Below are 20590 nucleotides of genomic sequence, written 5' to 3' on the forward strand. Positions count from 1 at the left end.
CCCTGTCCCATGTGCAGAAAAACACCCCCAAAGCATGATGCTACCACCCCCATGCTTCACAGTAGGGATGGTGTTCTTGGGATGGTACTCATGGTTCTTCTTCCTCCAAACACGGTTAGTGGAATTATGACCAAAAAGTTCTATTTTGGTCTCATCTGACCACATGACTTTCTCCCATGACTCCTCTGGATCATCCAAATGGTCATTGGCAAACTTAAGACGGGCCTTGACATGTGCTGGTTTAAGCAGGGGAACCTTCCGTGCCATGCATGATTTCAAACCATGACGTCTTAGTGTATTACCAACAGTAACCTTGGAAATGGTGGTCCCAGCTCTTTTCAGGTCATTGACCAGCTCCTCCCGTGTAGTTCTGGGATGATTTCTCGCCTTTCTTAGGATCATTGAGACCCCACGAGGTGAGATCTTGCATGGAGCCCCAGTCCGAGGGAGATTGACAGTCATGTTTAGCTTCTTCCATTTTCTAATGATTGCTCCAACAGTGGACCTTTTTTCACCAAGCTGCTTGGCAATTTCCCCATAGCCCTTTCCAGCCTTGTGGAGGTGTACAATTTTGTCTCTAGTGTCTTTGGACAGCTCTTTGGTCTTGGCCATGTCAGTAGTTGGATTCTTACTGATTGTATGGGGTGGACAGGTGTCTTTATGCAGCTAACGACCTCAAACAGGTGCATCTAATTTAGGATAATAAATGGAGTGGAGGTGGACATTTTAAAGGCAGACTAACAGGTCTTTGAGGGTCAGAATTCTAGCTGATAGACAGGTGTTCAAATACTTATTTGCAGCTGTATCATACAAATAAATAGTTAAAAAATCCTATATTGTGATTTCTGGATTTTTTTTTTTTAGATTATGTCTCTCACAGTGGACATGCACCTACGATGACAATTTCAGACCCCTCCATGATTTCCAAGTGGGAGAACTTGCAAAATAGCAGGGTGTTCAAATACTTATTTTCCTCACTGTATATGGCCATTTTGAACTGCTCACTGACAAAAATGTGCTCCGACTTATGGAATTGGCAATTAAGGAGTGTGGAAAAATAATTATTCAGTTCTTTAAAAGCAAGCCAACCAACGACGATGTTCGGACCATACTTTCTAGAGGCGAAGACGATGAGGCTGCCATGGTCCTACTGCTCCTCCTTGCACACTTCAAAGAAAAGTTAGATGGGCTGATCCTTCAAGCAGATGTAAGTAGATTTTTCAGCAAATCACATTCATTTGCAATATGTTTTATGTTTTGGTTGTCTTTTAATGATAGGTATGCTGTCTTTTTTTAATAATTTGGTTCAGGAATTCGCAACTCCGTCTGATGTCCAGCAATCTCTACATCTGCCAGGGAGTCCACGACTTATAATTCTTGGTATGTAAACATTAGGAAGGTTCATTTCTGTCTCTCAGCCCGATGCATTCTGCATCTTTATGCATTATGAATGATAAAGTTAATTTAACAAGAACAAATTTCTAGAAAACAACCATACGATATGATTCGGTTCTTTTCTAAATTGAGACGATGCGATGTGTTATAACACAATTTGACTGGATATGATGTAATGCAAAGAGTTAATTTTTAACTCTTAACAAATGTAATTATTGAATAGCTCTTATTTGCTCCTTTTTGCACACTTGTGCATGAAAGCTCAGTGACCTGCTTCATAAAAACAAAAAAAATTCACAATTTACACTATGTACTTAATAATAAAAAAAATGCCAGTGTTCAATCATCTAATATGTTCTTAAATCCATATTTATATGTGCATTACTAATACACAGCCCAATGCGCTGCCTACATGTGTTTTTAAATTGAACTGTTTTTTACAGCGCATTACTTTGTGTGTGTTTAGACAGGGTTTCGTTCACAAACAGACATGCAGGGAAAGAGTGCTGATAGTGTGAGAAATATAAAATACATTTTAATTGACTACACCTTTTTTTCTTTTTTTTTTTAAATGAATAACAGAGCTTGTGAGTTGAAACCACTATGTACCGATTAAGTTACGTCACAGTGGAACCCACAATAGCTTATCGTATTTAACTATTTTTAGTTTTCATTTTCAGGTCAACCTCTAAGCAACAAGCGGTGGATGTTAAGCATGGAAGGTCAAGTTGTGTGTGAAGGAACACAGCCCAGCTTTGTCTCTGGCCTTGCAGCGCTGTTTGCCGCATTCTACAATTTCAACCTCCAGTATCAGGAAGAAGCAGCGTGCACCCTTGAGTTTGTTCAAAGGTTAGACATTAGCATATTTACCAACCATATATATACTAATGCAGAGTGAATTGTCACTAACCTTGTCATGACCATGTTTGTAATAAAAGTCCAGTATTCTTTCAAAAAAGTTTAATACAGTTGTTTCTGAATGATATATTGCATGTAAAAAAAAATGTATCTAGTCATTTATGCGATGCACACATCGCAAAGTATACAGTAAAATTAAAGGAATAGTTTACCCAAAAATGAAAATTTGCTGATAATGTGCTCTCAAGATGTATATGACTTTCTTCATCAGAACATAAATGAAGATTTTTAGAAGGAAAATCAAGCTCTTACAAACGTATTGTATGGTGAACGGGTCCCATCACTTTGAGAGTCCAAACCAGATAAAGGCAGCATCAAAGTAATCCACATGAATCCAGTAGTTCAATTAATGTGTTCTGAAGTGAAACGCTATGTGTTTCTAAGAAAATAATCTATAATCAAGACGTTTTAACTCTAAACAATCGCTCGCTTCCGATCAAAATGTGATCTGTGGTGTCTGTATTCCCATTATCTTATGAAGAATGCGGATCACTGACCTGGAAATGAGCATCACGTAAGCACTTACCTGACATAAGTGCTTATGTGCGTGCTTGCATGGCATTGTATTTGATGTTTTTTATCATATGAAATGGGTTAAACTCAAGAAGACCCATTCTGAAGGTGTTTAAATTTGGGTTTCAACTGGATGTTGTCAAAAATCAAATTGACTACAGTAACAGTTAATGATTTGGACATTTAGTGAGAAGATATTACAGTAGCTCTGTGTTCTTAAACAGCAACTGTATTGTTCGATATTGTACTGTTGTTAGTATCCATCTTGCTATTACATAGTTTTAGTCTGTTGAACTATTTCAGGTTAAAGATGCCAATTGTCCTGTATTGTTTACACCAGAAAACACTACTGGCTCTAATGTTTCCTTCAACTTGCTGTACCCATACTGGGAGGATGTTTTAAAGCACAAGGCAGGTGAGAGTTCTACCTTGTCAGTGTAGGTAGCATTTTTTTTATTTATTTTTTTCAGTTCCTGGGTCATATTTAAAAAATATTTCTGAAAAAAATGATCCATTCTCAATTCACTTGTTTTGAACCTTGAAAAGTAAATAAGATTACTGCACTGTTTTAAATGTTTTTATAAAACATTGCAGCTGACATTTCAGCTTTGCTTTAAAAAAAAATAAATGTTTAAAAACTCAAGTATATTGTTTCCATTTCATATTGCCAGTAATGTTGTGAAAAATAACAAGTATTGTATTTTAAATTATTTGATCTAAATGTACAGTATGAAAAGCAGTAATTACAATTTTCCCTTGTAAAATTACAATATATTGCTGTATGCAACACAGTTTAATACTGTAAAATTACATGATATTACAGTAGGATACTGTATTTGGTAATAACATTACTGTACTGTAAATGTTGATTACAGTATTAGTCCTGTAAAAATACAGTAAGTGGCTGGCAACCCAGCTGCCAGTATTTTACTGTAAATTTACAGCGAAAAGTTTTACAGTGAATGCTGAAGATTTATTGATTCATGCCTAAATACTGCTTATTTCCTAAAATGTATTTTATTGAACACAGTGGATTGTCTGGATACTCTTCCTTATGGGTATAAAGATTTCTTTGGAACATTTCCTATCTCAATACCCATCTATATCCATATTAACTGTTGTATCTTTTTTAAGACAGTTCAAGAAATAACCTGCATGTAAGTATTAAAGGATACTTGTATCAGGTCAAGATGTGTATGGATTATTTATAGCGCAGTCCAACTATATAAAGCTCTATCTTCAGTGGACTGACACTGAATAAGAGGCGAGGATAAACCCTCACCTCCATAGATGATCCTCACAGTGTTTGCATCAGCCTCTGAGACATTGGCCTTCAACCACTGCCTGAGCTTGTCATGCACTTCCTGAGCCTACAAGAAGAACAGCAGAGAGACAGTGAACATTATCAACGAACCTCACAATTCTCACTCCAATCAAATCCAAATGACTCCTCATGTGCTAAAAGATGCACCTGTTGGGGCGATGCTGTTTTGCCAGTGCCGATGGCCCAGACAGGCTCGTAAGCGAGGACCACTTTACTCCAGTCTTTCACATTATCTGAAAGAGAGGAAGCAGACTTTTCATCAGTCAAAATAATTTACAGCCAACTTCTTATAATGCATTGCATCTTAAAGAAAGATACCTGCGATGACCTTGGTCTGGGCAAAAACAACTTTCTCAGTGATCCCGGCCTCCCTCTCATCCAGCTTCTCACCAGTGCAGGCGATCACACTCAAACCATTCTCAAGAGCATGAGCGACCTTCTGGCCAATCAGCTTTCAGGTAAAACAAATCCAGGGAGGGTGATCAGAGAGTACATATGATTAAATGAATAATGACGTGTTAATGGCAGTGAATTAACATCCACCATCTTTTGTGAATTAACATCCACCATCTTTCGTGATCCAGCCACTGAATTTTAGACACTTTTATACAACTAAAACATGTTCATTTGTTATAGTTATGGCTGTGTGATAATCATATTCATAGGAACTGAATATACACATAACATCTGTGATGAATTTATCGACATAACTGTTTCACTCCTCTATTCATTTCTTTTCATTTCATTTCTTAAAAATTCTTGATCATAGACCTAACATATTTGATGAGAGGGTGTATTCAAATGTGCATACCAACAATACATTTTAATAACAATTATTAAAAGGATAGTTCTCCCAAATTGAAATTATCTCATCATTTCTTCACCCTCATTCCATCCCAGATGTGTATGACTTCCGCAGAACCCAAATTATGATTTTTGGAAGAATATTTCAGCTCTGTAGGTCCATACAATGCAAGTGAATGGGTGCCCGTTTTGATACTGAAGGATGAAAGGACTGTTTGACACTTTACAGGTTTCAATCAGACTGAGAACATGAACAGCACGTTAAAGTTTCAGTGATGACACAAAGCACATGAATATTTAATGAGATAAGTACTAATTTGAGGGTGTGATCAAATTTGCATATTTACTTAGTCACCATGAGTGCTGTATCCACGGCAAATGATGGGACAAGTTCATTGCAGAACAATTTAATGGAAGTTTTTCTTTTAATATTTGTTCAACAGGTTTCCTATAAAAGGAAACCATTAATGATTGTAAAAATAAAATTGACTACAAATATTAACAATGCTGAAGATTTATTGATTCTTTCTTACGCACTGCTTATTTACTAAAATGTATTTTATTGATTACAGTGGACTGTCTGGATACCCTTCCTTATGGGTATAAAGATTCCTTTGTAACCTTTCCTATCTTAATACCATCTATATACATATTAATTGTTGTATCTTGTAAGACAGTTCAAAAAATAACCTGCATGTAAGTATTAAAGGATACTTGGATCAGGTCAAGATGTGTATGGATTACTTATAGCGCAGTCCAACTATATAAAGCTCTATCTTCAGTGGACTGACACTGAATAAGAAGCGAGGAGAAACCCTCACCTCCATAGATGATCCTCACAGAGTTTGCATCAGCCTCTGAGACATTGGCCTTCAACCACAGCCTGAGCTTGTCATGCACTTCCTGAGCCTACAAGAAGAACAGCAGAGAGACAGTGAACATTATCAACGAACCTCACAATTCTCACTGCCCGTTTTGATTCTAAAAAACCATATAAAGGTCATTATCTAGCAATAAGCAATATCTAAAAAAATAATTTTTGCTAGAAATTCTTCTCCCTGTCCAGTAGGGGGCTATGGTGAGCTGGGCGGAGCCAAGAGGCCTCTGGGGAGGAGACATATCCAGCTGCAGACAGCACCACCAGTTTCAGAACCCCAGTTTCAGAACCCCAGCACCAGAACCTGAAGTGAGGGGCGGAGTTATTGACAATGAGACAAGCATGGCGGAGAGCATGGTGAGTTGTGTAACGTTTTTGACATCATGTTGTGAAAAATTATCACATATATTATGTTCAGCGTTTATCTGCTAAATATTTAATTTGTGCATAACTTTATCATCTTAATGAAGCTTGAATATGTTGTCATATGTTACTGTATTAAAAAAAAAATTCTACGGATGGTTCGATACATTTTTGCGTGTTGTAAATGAGCCTTGCGGTGACGTTTTGAAGACACCTTGTGAAGGTGTTAAAGTGTTTGTTCCACGTTCCTCTGTTATATGCATTGTTTGTGAGTTAATGTTACCTTATAGTTTAGGGTTTTTTTTACGTTGAGATTATTGTGTGGTGCTTTCATCTCTTGTAGAGACATTTCGAATGAATGAAGACCACAAGGAAAAGGCCCATAACAATCTCCTGGAACAGTCAGAAGCTTCCAGAGAGCCCTTTCTATTTCATTTTGTGTTCAGGGATGACATGGAGTTATTTTAGCAAGAATGTAAGGACAAAATGGGCCTGAGAGTGAATTCCTCATTTGATACATTTTAAGTTTAATTTATACAGGATTGTCATGATAAAATGGGCCTAGGGGTGAATTGGTCATTTGTTGTATATATTTTTATTGTTTCTTTTAAAATTATGCTGAATTTTCTCTCTTTTTAGTTTTTTGACATGTTTTATTTTACATAAAGAAAAATGCATGCTGCACATGTTCTTGTGAAATAAAGTATATTTTATATAAAATGCCCATAAGTTTCAAGCATTTTTTTCACCATCATGATCAGGAAGTAACTCTCATAATACAATGAAACGGATAACTATATACAATTATATTACACAAGATCAATGTTTTAAAATGCTTATTGTACTGTACCTTAAAGAATCATTATAACATACGTATAAAGTATGATGTTTCGTTTGTAATAAAAGCAAAGTACGCTCCAAAACGTTAGGTGGCGCTACTCGGTTTCGAACGTAATCTCCGACCCTCACTTCAGGTTCTGGCGCTGGGGTTCTGAAACTGGTGGTGCTGCGGGTCTGCAGCTGGATACTATTGCTGGGGAGCGCGATACAGGGAAAATAAGTGGCAAATGACCTGTGTACCACACCGGTCTCGCCTTCCAGTGAGGGGCGGCGGGAGTGCTTAAGAAGAAGAGATAGCGACAAACAGGAAAAGAGACGTGTGAAACTGTCTGTGGGGTCTGCGTTTCAGAAGTGCAGATGCTAAAAAGCAGCGCATATGTTGAATATACGGCTGAAAAGTCTTCGACAATAAATGTATGTGTGCCTTGTCAACCTGGTCCCAGCTTCCTCCTTTCCTAAATTGTTACAGGGGCGTAAGCATGAAGAATGTGAATCAACTGGAACACAAGAAGAATGTGAAAGTAATCTGTTTCTCACCCACACCTGTCCTATGGCTTCAGAAGACATTCATTTAACCATTGGAGTCTTGTGGATTAGTTTTATATGCTTTTTAAGTGTCATAATTTTGGCACCCATTCACTTGCAACGTATGGACCAAAAGAGCTGAGAAAAAATCTTCTAAAAATCTTAATTTGTGTTCAGCATATGAAAGAAAGTCATACACATCTGGGATGGCGTAAGGATGAGTAATGATGAGAGAATTTGCATTTTTGAGTGAACTAAAAAGTTGAAAGCATACCTAAAAACAAACAAAAAACAATAATAAGTAGTAGATGGTCCATCACATTTGCTGATTGTGCTGGTCAATTTTTGTGCTAAATCTCTTTGAGATGCAACTAGAAGTAATGTATTGCTGCATAAAGGCAAGGCAAGGCAAGTTTATTTATATAGCACATTTCATACACAATGGTAATTCAATGTGCTTTACATAGAAGATATTAAAATAAGAATAAAAAAAAATAAGAATAATTGAAACAGTTTAGAATATAAAATAAAATACAGTACAACAGTCGGACACACAGTGGCACAGTGCTCATTCAGTAAATGCCAGAGGGGTTACCAGGATATCATGTTTGGGGGGGGGGCATTTGGCTTGTTTGGGGGGGGCAACATAAACAATTGAAAAAATCTGCACAAAATTAAGCTATACTACACACAATCTGTTTTAGTGCATATCTTTTTCTAAGCCAGGAACCCAGAGATAGGCACAGGGCCCCTATTAGACTATAGGGCTTAAACTGGATTTTTGTTGTGTCAGACCTCACTCATCTGCTAGCGATGGAAAAATATGCACAAAACAATCCACTTTTAAATTGTAATTTATCATCAGATGCAGAGGCGTTTCCAGCATTGAAGGACATCCGGGGCTTAGCCCAGACAATTTTATTTTCACACTAGCAACCACTTCTCTGTAGTCCAAAGCTGGTGAGAGGGTATTCTTTGAGTTTTGCTCTGGCTGGGCCTGTTTCTACAGTTCCTAAATCTTCCACTCTAGTACTATCCTCAACATCCTCTCTCCTCCCTGAATCATCTGTGATGCAAAAGAACAGATACAGCACATAACTTATTGCAAATCAGCTTCAAACAACTAATTCATCAAGTGCTACATATGTCAAATTGTAGACCAATACCATTGAAGAAAATGTGTTGGGAAGAGCAGATCAGTGGGATTGCCCTAAGATCTATCATGATTCTTGAATTTTCATGTACATTAACATAAAGTCATCACAAAAGAGTTATATTATAGTGAGTAAAGTGAAGTAAAAAAAATATTGAATATAAATAATTTATATTTTTTGACATAAATAGTCAAAATGATGTATAAGATCCTAAGTTAAAGCAATACATGAATGACTTTAGTCTTTGACACACCATGGCATCGAACTGTATATAATTCTCATCATCTCTATAAGAATAATTCATCTGTCAAAATCCTTTCATTAGGATCATTGGGATAAACAATGTTTCACTTTTAACTTTCTCTAAAGTAAAGTGACTTATTAATTGTTACCAGTTTCCATGCCTGATTCTGGCACAGCTGCTGCTCCTCAGTCTGTAGCTCATCTTTGCTACCCTCTACAAAACCATTTAATCAAATCAAAGTGTATATTTCCTACAAACTAATATCACAAAACAAGTCACACATACATTTTATGTTAATGCTTATTGGTTATCCTTAGCGAAAACAACACCTGATAAACAAGAAAAAGTACGCTCCAAACGAGGCTCGAACCGCAGTCTCTGACGTGAGAAGCGACTGCGTTAACTCGGAGCTAGATGATGCGTTGACTCACAGCTAGATGATGATCTTAAGACTTTAAGGACAAAAACAAACGTGAATTCTTACCTACTGACTTCTTTCGGAAAAATCCCCAAAGCCTCATTTGCTTAATTTTTGCTGTCTTTCCTGCTAATTGCCGTTAACTCGCCACTAAGTAACGTTAGTTGATGTCAACGACTGTGCAAGCTCCTCCTCTACCTGCTGCATATTCAACAGAGAGGAAGAAACGGAGTCGCCCATAGGCTACCGACAGCAAAGGAACTTATTCTATAGGCTAGATTATGCCTATGTCTATTTTTACAGGCTGTATGCAGTATGTGCAAAGCCAAAGCACAATGAAATAAGGCAACTTATGATTTCGGGGGTTTACATAGGCTTTTGTCCGGTTTCATATTTGTCAGTCAACTATTCAAAATACATTTGGGTCTACACTCAAAACATTCGGGGCTGAAGCCCCGGCGAAATCGGCTGCCGCCACCTCTGATCAGATGGACAGATTATTTCTCAAATTCTCAGGGGAGGCAGAGCTTATCCTAGAGGAGGCACTGCCTCCCCCAGCCTCCCCCTAGACACGCCCCTGGTAAATGCACAGCTAAACAGATGTGTTTTGAGTCTGGATTTGAATTTGACTACTGTAGGAGCACATCTGATCTCTTCTGGAAGCTGGTTCCAGCTGCGGCTGGCATAATAGCTAAAAGCAGACTCTCCTTGCTTACAGTGAACCCTTGGTATTTCTAGCTGATGTGATCCTATTGATCTGAGTAATCTGTTGGGTTTATATTCAGTGAGTATATCTGCAATATATTGAGGTCCTAGCTTATTGAGTGATTTATATACCAGTAATAATACTTTAAAATCAATCCTAAATGTAACTGGGAGCCAGTGTAAAGACCTGAGGACTGGTGTGATATGTTCACATTTTCTGGTTCTGCTCAGAATCCTGGCAGCAGCGTTCTGTATGAACTGCAACTGTCTTATGGTCTTTTTGGGAAGGCCAGTGAGGAGGAGTCCATTACAATAATCCACCCTGCTGGTGATGAAAGCATGCACAAGTTTCTCTAGGTCTTGACTGGAAACAAAGCATCTAATTCTTGCAATATTTTTCAGATGATAGTATGCTGATTTAGTTATTGCTTTGACATGACTACTGAAACTAAGGTCTGACTGTAGAGACACACCAAGATTCCTGACTTGATTTTTAGTTGTTTGACCCCTAGCGTCAAGGTATGCATTCACCTTGAGAACTTCATCTTTGTTTCCAAAGACAATGACTTCAGTTTTGTCTTTGTTTAACTGAAGAAAGTTTTGGCACATCCAACTGTTAACTTCATCAATGCATTGGCACAGGGAGTCAATGGGGCTGTAATCGTTAGGTGATAGGGCTAAGTAGATCTGTGTGTCGTCTGCATAGCTGTGGTAAGCAATTTGGTTTGGTTCTTTCTCATTATTTGGCTCATTGGGAGCATATAGAGGTTGAACAGGAGTGGCGCAAGAATTGAGCCTTGAGGGACTCCGCATGTCATGGACGTCCACTCATACTTATGGTCTCCTATACTCACATATTAACCTCTCCCTTCTAAGTATGACTTGAACCATTTTAGGACCATCCCAGAAAGCCCCACCCAGTTTTCCAGCCTGTCAAGAAGTATGTTGTGATCAACAGTGTCAAATGCAGCACTGAGGTCGAGTAGTACCAGTACTGATAATTTGCCTGTATCAGTATTTAAGCAAATATCGTTTATTATCTTTATGAGCGTTGTCTCTGTGCTGTGATGCGATCGGAAACCAGATTGAAAATTGTCAAAGTATCCATTTGAGTTCAAGAATTTGTTCAGCTGATTGAAGACAACTTTTTCAATGATCTTGCCTATGAAAGGAAGATTTGCGATCGGTCTATAGTTGCTTAATATGGTCTTATCCAGATTGCTCTTTTTCAAGAGGGGCTTGACAACTGCAGTTTTCAGGGAGTTTGGAAAACTCCCAGAGAGAAGTGAAGAGTTTATCACTTCTAGGAGATCTGCTTCTAAACAGTTGAACACACTTTTGAAAAAAGATGTGGGAAGTGCATCAAGGGCGCAGGTTGATGTTTTAAGGTGCTGTACGGTTTCTTCCAAAATTTTGCCATCAATTTCTTTGAAATCAGACATAGTAACTACTTTCTCAGGTTGTGGTTTGATTTGTCTGACCCCAGCACAACTCAAGGATGTGCTGATCACCTTTCTGATATTATTGATTTTTCAGAGAAGAAAGAAGCAAACTCACTGCACTTGCTGTCTGAGAGCATTTCACTGGGAATCTGGCTTGGGGGGTTTGTCAGTCTCTCTACAGTCGCAAAAAGAGTGCGTGTGTTGTTTAAGTTGCTGTTTATAATATTCGAGAAGAAAGTCTGTCTAGCTTTGCCTAGTTCCATATTAAAAGCATGGATGCTGTCTTTGTAGATGTTATAATGGACTACAAGTTTTCATATTTTGCACTGCTGTTGAGTTGGTGTATTTTGCTGCCAAGGTGCTTTTTGTCTGCCACTCTTCTTCCTGACTTTCACAGGAGCAATATCATCAATTACACTTTTAACTTTTGAGTTAAAAGAATCAAGGAGAAAATCAACAGAGTCAGCAGATATACTTGGTGTGAAAGATATAGCCTTCATAAATAGTACACTAGTGTTCTCATTTAAGCATCTCTTCTTGACAGACACAGATCTTGCTTCCATGGCAGGAGAGATCAATATATCAAAGAAAATACAGAAATGATCAGACAGTGCTACATCCTTAATAACAATCGATGAAATGTTTAGACCCTTACTGATAAGTAAATCTAGAGTGTGTCCATGATTGTGTGTGGGTCCATGTACATGCTGAGTCAGATCAAACGTTTTTAAAACAGTTTTGATTTCTTTTGTCATATTGGTTTCTGCATTATCTATGTGAATGTTAAAGTCTCCAGCAATGGCAAAACAGTCAAACTCTGAGGTAATTGTTGATAACAGTTCTGTAAAGTCCTCAGCAAAGACTGGAGAGTATTTTGGAGGCCTGTAAATAATGATAAGTAAAATGCATGGAGCACCTTTTAACACACTACCCAGATATTCGAAAGATGGGTAATTCCCAAATGATATTTGCTTACATTGATAGACATCTTTAAAAAGAGCAGCTAAACCCCCACCTCGTCTACCTTCTCTGCAGACACTCAAATAAGTAAAGTTAGGAGGGGATGTTTCATTAAGGACTGTTGCACTACAGCTGTCTTCTAGCCAAGTTTCATTTAGAAACATAAAATCCAGGTTGTATGTGCTTATTAAGTCGTTGACTAGAAGTGATTTATTTTTAAGTGAGCGGATGTTTAAAAGTGCTAACTTAACAGTTTTTGTCCCCACAGCAATCTTAGTTTGGCGTGTAATAGGCACCAGATTAGATGGGTTTGCTGAACGGCTTTTGAAGGCCTTAGACTTTCTATCATGTAATCGAACAGCAATACAGAAACAAAGAACTGTCTGAAAACATAATAGCAGAACATAGTTCAGAGTAAATTACAAAAAACTTACCACCAGAGAAACCCCATTTGACCACTGCCTCACCAGTGGTACAGTAATAAATTACAGCTTCATGTTGGTATGTGTTCATGTACATAGCACAGCCCAGCTTACACACATAACCCCTTTCAAACTTTAACTATAGAATCAAGCACATTCTTGAAGTATACTTTGGTTTTGACACTGAGCAACCAAGAGTAGACAACCACTCATTCTTTCAAAGTATACATTATTTGTCTGTGCATACACCAAGGTGTTTGGGTGCATGCACGTGTGTTTAGATAAAAACTGGCTGCGCGTGTAAAATGCTCTAGCTCTAGAAATTTGCTCAGCGTTCGCATCTGACCGAAGTATACTTTGGGCTTTAGTGTGCATTTTGTAGGAGGTGACAGCACTGGTTGGCTTGCCCAAATTTGCATACCTATAATACTTTTCTCAGGTCTAACTTCAATTGGTTCAAATGTTACTACTGGTAACTTGCACCTTTGTCTCCATGAGTGAAGTGCCCATTGAAAATTATGGAGACAAGGTCCCTGAGCATTGACTCATTACTCTTTTAATATTTTTCTAGTAGGTTTCCTTTAAATGGAAACCCATAAACAGTGAAAAAGAAAGAAAATTAAGGACTGCTATCTAAACATTAAGATATTTTTGAGTTTGATTCACACTCATACTGTATATGATGAGTGAATCTCTCTTTAGTATAACATGAATGAAGACTTTTAGAAATATATCTTTGCTCTGCAGGTTTCCAGTGACGACACAAAGCACATGAATATTTAATGAGATAAGTACTAATTTGAGGGTGTGATCAAATTTGCATATTTACTTAGTCACCATGAGTGCTGTATCCACGGCAAATGATGGGACAAGTTCATTGCAAAACAATTTAACGGAAATTTTTCTTTTAATATTTGTTCAACAGGTTTCCTATAAAAGGAAACTATTAATGATTGTTAAAATAAAATTGACTACAAATATTGACAATGCTTAAGTTTTATTGATTCATTCTTAAGTACTGCTTATTTACTAGAATGTATTTATTAATCACAGTGGATTGTCTGGATACTCTTCCTTATGGGTATAAAGATTCCTTTGTAACCTTTTCTGTCTCAATACCATCTATATATTAACTGTTGTATCTTTTTTAAGACAGTTCAAGAAATAACCTGCATGTAAGTATTAAAGGATACTTGGATCAGGTCAAGATGTGTATGGATTATTTATAGCGCAGTCCAACTATATAAAGCTCTATCTTCAGTGGACTGACACTGAATAAGAGGCGAGGAGAAACCCTCACCTCCATAGATGATCCTCACAGAGTTTGCATCAGCCTCTGAGACATTGGCCTTCAACCACAGCCTGAGCTTGTCATGCACTTCCTGAGCCTACAAGAAGAACAGCAGAGAGACAGTGAACATTATCAACGAACCTCACAATTCTCACTGCCCGTTTTGATTCTAAAAAACCATATAAAGGTCATTATCTAGCAATAAGCAATATCTAAAAAAATAATTTTTGCTAGAAATTCTTCTCCCTGTCCAGTAGGGGGCTATGGTGAGCTGGGCGGAGCCGAGAGGCGTCTGGGGAGTGCGATACAGGGAAGATAAGTGGCGAATGACTTTCACCTGTGTACCACACCGGTCTCGCCTTCCAGTGAGGGGCGGCGGGAGTGCTTAAGAAGAAGAGATAGCGACAAACAGGAAAAGAGACGTGTGAAACTGTCTGGGGGTCTGCGTTTCAGAAGTGCGGATGCTAAAAAGCAGCGCATATGTTGAATATACGGCTGAAAAGTCTTCGACAATAAATGTATGTGTGCCTTGTCAACCTGGTCCCAGCTTCCTAATTTTCCTAAATTGTTACAGGGGCGTAAGCATGAAGAATGTGAATCAACTGGAACACAAGAAGAATGTGAAAGTAATCTGTTTCTCACCCACACCTGTCCTATGGCTTCAGAAGACATTCATTTAACCATTGGAGTCTTATGGATTAGTTTTATATGCTTTTTAAGCTTCAAAATGTTGGCACCAATTCACTTGCAATGTATGGACCAAAAGAGCTGAGAAAAAACGAATTAGTGCAAATAATACCTGGCGCATGTGCATACTGAGCATTCAGAGACGTGCGTTTAGATAAAAACTGGCTGCGCGTGTACAATGCCCTAGCATTCTGCTGATGACGAAATTTGCTCAGCGTTCGCATCTGACCGAAGTATACTTTGGTCTTTAGTGTGCATTTTGTAGGAGGTGACAGCACTGGTTGGCGTGCCCAAATTTGCATACCCATAATACTTTTCTCAGGACTAACTTAAATTGGTTAAAATGTTACTACTGGTAACTTGCACCTTTGTCTCCATGAGTGAAGTGCCCATTGAAAATTATGGAGACAAGGTCCCTGAGCGTTGACTCATTACTCTTTTAATATTTTTCTAGTAGGTTTCCTCTAAATGGAAACCCATAAACAGCGAAAAAGAAAGAAAATTAAGGTATTTTGGAGATTGACTCACACTCATACTGTATATGGTGAGTGAAACTCTCTTTGGTAGAACATGAATGAAGACTTTTAGTAAATATGGCTCTGCAAGTCCAGTGACGACACAAAGTACATGAATATATAATGAGGTAAGTACTAATTTGAGGGTGTGATCACATTTGCATATTTACTTATTCACCATGAGTGCTGTATCCACAGCAAATGATGGGACAAGTTCATTTCAGAACAGCTGAATTGAAAATTGCTCTTTTAGTATTTGTTCAACAGGTTTCTTATAAAAGAAAGCCATAATTAAATAAAATTAATACCAAAGTTTACACTGTTGTGTTCTCTCGATTTCGCTAAAGCGGAGCACTTCTATTCCAATAGGTTGCCGCTGAACTGCATCAACGCTCATTACTAGCTATAATGTTGGCTGCACTTGAACTTTCCTCTGACGCCCAAACCGCCCAAGACTCGCCGCCGAGAGACGCTGGCTGTCATAGAAAATGAATGACTTCCGGTCGATTTGACGCTCTCGACGCCTCTAGTCTGATCCCACGGTTAGGTGTTAAACGCCGTCGACGTCACGCGTTAAGTTAACGGTTAACGAGAACAACGTTTCACATTGCAAACCCACATTAAATGACTGCAGTGTGTGTGTGTGTGCGTGTGTGTGTGTGTGTGTGTGTGTGTGTGTGTGTGAGAGCATCTACATAGGCCTACATACAATGGAAAAATAATCTCATCACAAAATACACAATTACTAGATTCAATTCCAAATGAAAGGATAAAAACATCGTTTACATTTTTTAAATGGATTTCCTTAGCTTTGGGAGTTAATGAGAATTTTAAATATTTTGTTCGTAACCTTTAAAGTGTTTCTTTTGCGAAAAACTGTGAAATCAAGTTCTATAAACTCCAGTAGGGAATAAAATGTTGTCAAACATATTTCTTATAGATTTGTTTGAAAATGTTAATTTTCTTTTAAATTTAAACCTCCAATTAAAAGTGATGGGAGACACAGGGTGGGATTAGAATTGGAAAGGAATCCTTTCATTAGACATATAATAGGGTTGGGGATAACTTGAATTAAATGTTGTCCGATTACAGGTTATATCATATTTAAGACAAAAATTCTCATATGAAATAAAACATCCTCTGCTATTGACTAAATGAAGCACCGAACAGATACCTTTCTCCATCCAGTCCTTATTAGTGATTTGTTTTGAAGCCATGTCTAAAGGTGAAGAGCTTTTTACGGATCCTCTAACAGGCATCCAATCACAACAGACTTCCAGAAATGGGCAACATATGGCGTTAATTTAGAAGGGAATCAATTTATTGTTAGTCAGTTTGCTGATGACACTACTCTTAAAATAAAAATAAAAAGAACAGCAAATACCCCAAGCACTTCAGTTTATTAAGATTTTCTCAAAAGCTTAATTTCTCAAAATGTGAGTTATTGGCCATCCATGATCATCCTATTAGAACATTGTGTAATATCCCAGTTAAAAACTACGTAAAATATATAGGTATCTGGATATCTAAGTTGATGGATAATTTAGAAAATGTTTATTTTGATAAAAATTTAGAGAAATATAAATTAATTATGAATACTTGGCTGCAGAGGGACATAACGATATTCAGAAGAATTCTATTGATAAATGTAGAGAGTCATTAGATTAATTTATCCATGTTTCTCACTAGCAGCTTCTGCTAAAAATATAAAAGCAATAAATAAATTGATTAAAAATTGAATAATAAATTATAAATCTAAATACATTTTGATGTTATGCGGAAAAGGAAAAGTCATTATATACGTAAGTGATATGATAAAAGATTATGAAGACGGAGGTTTGAAGACGATTGACATTGTGAATGGGGCTATCAAGCTTAATTTGTTTAATAACGACGAGTCATCCTTTTTTGAGATTCCTTCAGCTGTATTTAAAAAATATGGTGGCATAACTTTTCTGTTACAGTGTGACTTTGAAATGTCTAAACTCCCTGTAAAACTTTCTGCTTTTCACCAACAACTATTATATTGGTAATTGATTTTCAAATATAAATGTAGCCCACATAACATGTCAATCTGAAATAACAGATGTATAACAGTGAACAGAAAATCTTTGTTTATTGATGAGTGGTGGCAAAAAGGCATGGTCAGTGACACATGTTATGGATAACTTTGGGAATATAATGAGTCTCAATAATTTTTGTGTTAAATACAATATAAGTTGCTCACCTAAAGTGTATGATAAAATTATTAAAAGTATCCCATTGTCGATGATTAAATAAGTTTAGGAACAATTAAAATATTCAGTGGTAAAACCTAAATTGCATGATCTCATGATAGAAAATGTAAACTTAGCAGATAAAAAATGCTCTAACAGATGTTTGAGAGATGGTTTATACAACAATGTTTTCCAGGTCCTGTTAAGAGATTTTACATTTTTCATAATTTGGAGAAGAAAGAAGTGAGTGAATTTAGAACCAATTTCTTTTCAGTTCTCGTTGCCCATTAATGTAAAGAGGTGCACTTTAAAATTATTAATCATATTTATCCAACTAAAGAATTTTTAAGAATAAATTTTAATGTTGGGGACTCAAATATACAAGTCGAGATAGAAACATGGGCTTCAAATGTCAAACGTCTTACCTGGGCTAAAGAAAAAAAGAACTGGTCTGTTGCTCAGTGGTCCAAAGTCCTCTTTTCTGATGAGAGCAAATTTTGCATCTCATTTGGAAACCAAGGTCCCAGAGTCTGGAGGAAGAATGGAGAGGCACACAATCCAAGATGCTTGAAGTCCAGTGTGAAGTTTCCACAATCTGTGTTGGTTTGGGGAGCCATGTCATTGGCTGGTGTTGGTCCACTGTGCTTTATTAAGTCCAGAGTCAACGCAGCCGTCTACCGGACATTTTAGAGCACTTCATGCTTCCTTCAGCAGACAAGCTTTATGGAGATGCTGACTTCATTTTCCAGCAGGACTTGGCACCTGCCCACACTGCCAAAAGTACCAAAACCTGGTTCAATGACCATGGTATTACTGTGCTTGATTGGCCAGCAAACTCGCCTGACCTGAACCCCATAGAGAATCTATGGGGCATTGCCAAGAGAAAGATGAGAGACATGAGACCAAACAATGCAGAAGAGCTGAAGGCCGCTATTGAAGCATCTTGGTCTTCCATAACACCTCAGCAGTGCCACAGGCTGATAGCATCCATGCCACGCCGCATTGAGGCAGTAATTAATGCAAAAGGGGCCCAAACCAAGTACTGAGTACATATGCATGATTATACTTTTCAGAGGGCCGATATTTCTGTATTTAAAATCCTTTTTTTTATTGATTTCATGTAATATTCTAATTTTCTGAGATTCTGAATTTGGGGTTTTCATAAGCTGTAAGCCATAATCATCAAAATTATATCAAATAAAGGCTTGAAATATCTTACTTTGCTTGTAATGAGTCTATATAATATATTGGTTTCACCTTTTAAGTTGAATTACTGAAATTAATGAACTTTTGCACGATATTCTAATTTTTCGAGTTTCACCTGTATATATATATAAAATAAAAAACAGACTTCCGGAAAAAGGTAAGTATAATAATGACATTTTAGTTTACAATCAAAAGAGCAAAGTCCACCTCACGACTTCCAAAAATAAAAGGGTTTGAGCTAGCAAAAGCACCAGATGAGATTAGATATAGCGGGAGACTTTGGGGATTGTCTTGCTCGTGCTGTCAGGCTTGTCCTCACGTGCGAGATCTTGTATTGTGCGCGCCGGAGATGTCATGCGCTCGCGGCATATCTTCCCGTTTCCTCGTGCAGCAATGAACTACTGTCGGCAAGTGTCAATAATGCGCGAGGGTTTAAAACGCGCGGATTAATGGCTTTGAAATGCCTTCATACCCCTGCTTTAAAATCCTTTTGGTCACGAACAAAGAAAATTGAAAATTATCTCATAATTGAATCACCCTCATGCCATACCAGATGTGTATGACTTCTGATGAAAACAAATGATTATTTTTGGAAGGATATTTCAGCTCTGTAGGTCCATACTATGTAAGTGAATGGGTGCCAACATTTTGATGCTTCAAAAAGCATATAAAGGCATCATAAAAGTAATCCATACCTCTCCAGAGGCTAAATACATATCTTCAGAAGTGATATGATAGGCATGGGTGAGAAATATATCAATTAAAGTAATTTAACTCTTTTAGTAATACCAGAGGTACTGTCAGAGTGTCTGACACAAATATTTGTATTACCTAGAAAGTTAAAGCAGCTAATAACCAGGTTGTTGAGCAGTAAAGCTGCCATAAATTAATCAAGACATTAGAGGACAGAAAAGTTTCGTGTCATAAAATGCCCTCAAAATGATTGGTGCATTTTCAGAATTTCCATCAAATTAATTTAATCCAGTGCCAACCAATAACATATGTCAAAAGATTTTGCACATGGACTATCAGAAGCACATGGAGTACTGTATTCACTGCTCCGCATCAGCTGCTAAATTATTATCCAAAGACAATTTGATATTCTAAAACACACAAGTAATGCGAAGCGAGTTACCTCATCACTCTCTCCAAACACATGACGTCTCTCAGAGTGTCCCAGGATCACCCATTTTACTCCACAGTCCTTAATCATCGCAGGTGTTATTGTACTCAAAATGTGAAAACAGCGTTTGCAAAGGAGTATGATGCACTTTTTCACTTCTCTGCTTGAAGTTGATTCACATTGCTTCTAGATTATTGTGCAGAGTGATCAGATGCATTTTAAATAATTGCAAAAAGCTTCATTGGCCAAAAAAATGAACTTTATCACAAAAACCCAAATTTCACAGTTTTTTGGCCCTGGCACAAAATGACCAACATCATTTCACTAATCATATCTGCAGCATCTGGGAAAGTATGAACCAGTACTAGTCAGGTTAAATCACTCTATCATTCTCATTGGATTATAAGAGAAGATTGTTTGCTATAAAAGGAGGGAAGATGTGCTTCCAATCATTGTTCTTGTTAGCAATGGTTACCTCTAAAGAAAGACGTGCAGCCACCATCACGTTGCATCAAAACGGCCTCACATGCAAGGAAAATGCTGCAAAGAATATTGCACCTGAAAGAACCATTTACTGGATCAAGGAGAGAGGTTCAGCTGCAGTGAAGAATGCTTCAGGACGTCCCAGCAAGTGCCAGACTGAAATTC

General features: G+C 37.5%; 1 protein-coding gene, 1 long non-coding RNA gene and 2 other non-coding genes across 4 annotated transcripts; 3 read left to right on the plus strand and 1 right to left on the minus strand.

The window, feature by feature from the left end:
• The first annotated feature begins 1132 nt into the window (after positions 1 to 1132).
• Positions 1133 to 2180, plus strand: LOC127657544 (uncharacterized). Its single transcript, XR_007972300.1, has 3 exons — positions 1133 to 1207; positions 1311 to 1380; positions 2076 to 2180. It is a non-coding gene; the product is annotated as an uncharacterized LOC127657544 (long non-coding RNA).
• A 1735-nt stretch (positions 2181 to 3915) lies between these two features.
• Positions 3916 to 20038, minus strand: LOC127657638 (triosephosphate isomerase B-like). The gene is made up of 5 exons (XM_052146503.1): positions 19955 to 20038; positions 4469 to 4601; positions 4298 to 4383; positions 4109 to 4196; positions 3916 to 3977 (listed from the first exon to the last, which is right to left on the minus strand). Exons 1-5 carry the CDS (start codon positions 20030 to 20032, stop codon positions 3916 to 3918), a joined length of 447 nt encoding a protein of 148 aa, XP_052002463.1. The 5' UTR covers positions 20033 to 20038.
• On the plus strand, positions 13443 to 13501 carry LOC127658486 (U7 small nuclear RNA). Its single transcript, XR_007972390.1, has one exon. It is a non-coding gene; the product is annotated as a U7 small nuclear RNA (small nuclear RNA).
• Positions 15306 to 15362, plus strand: LOC127658488 (U7 small nuclear RNA). Its single transcript, XR_007972392.1, has one exon. It is a non-coding gene; the product is annotated as a U7 small nuclear RNA (small nuclear RNA).
• Positions 20039 to 20590: the final 552 nt, after the last annotated feature.

Source organism: Xyrauchen texanus, chromosome 17 (assembly GCF_025860055.1).
Source record: "Xyrauchen texanus isolate HMW12.3.18 chromosome 17, RBS_HiC_50CHRs, whole genome shotgun sequence".
Taxonomy (NCBI): domain Eukaryota; kingdom Metazoa; phylum Chordata; class Actinopteri; order Cypriniformes; family Catostomidae; genus Xyrauchen; species Xyrauchen texanus.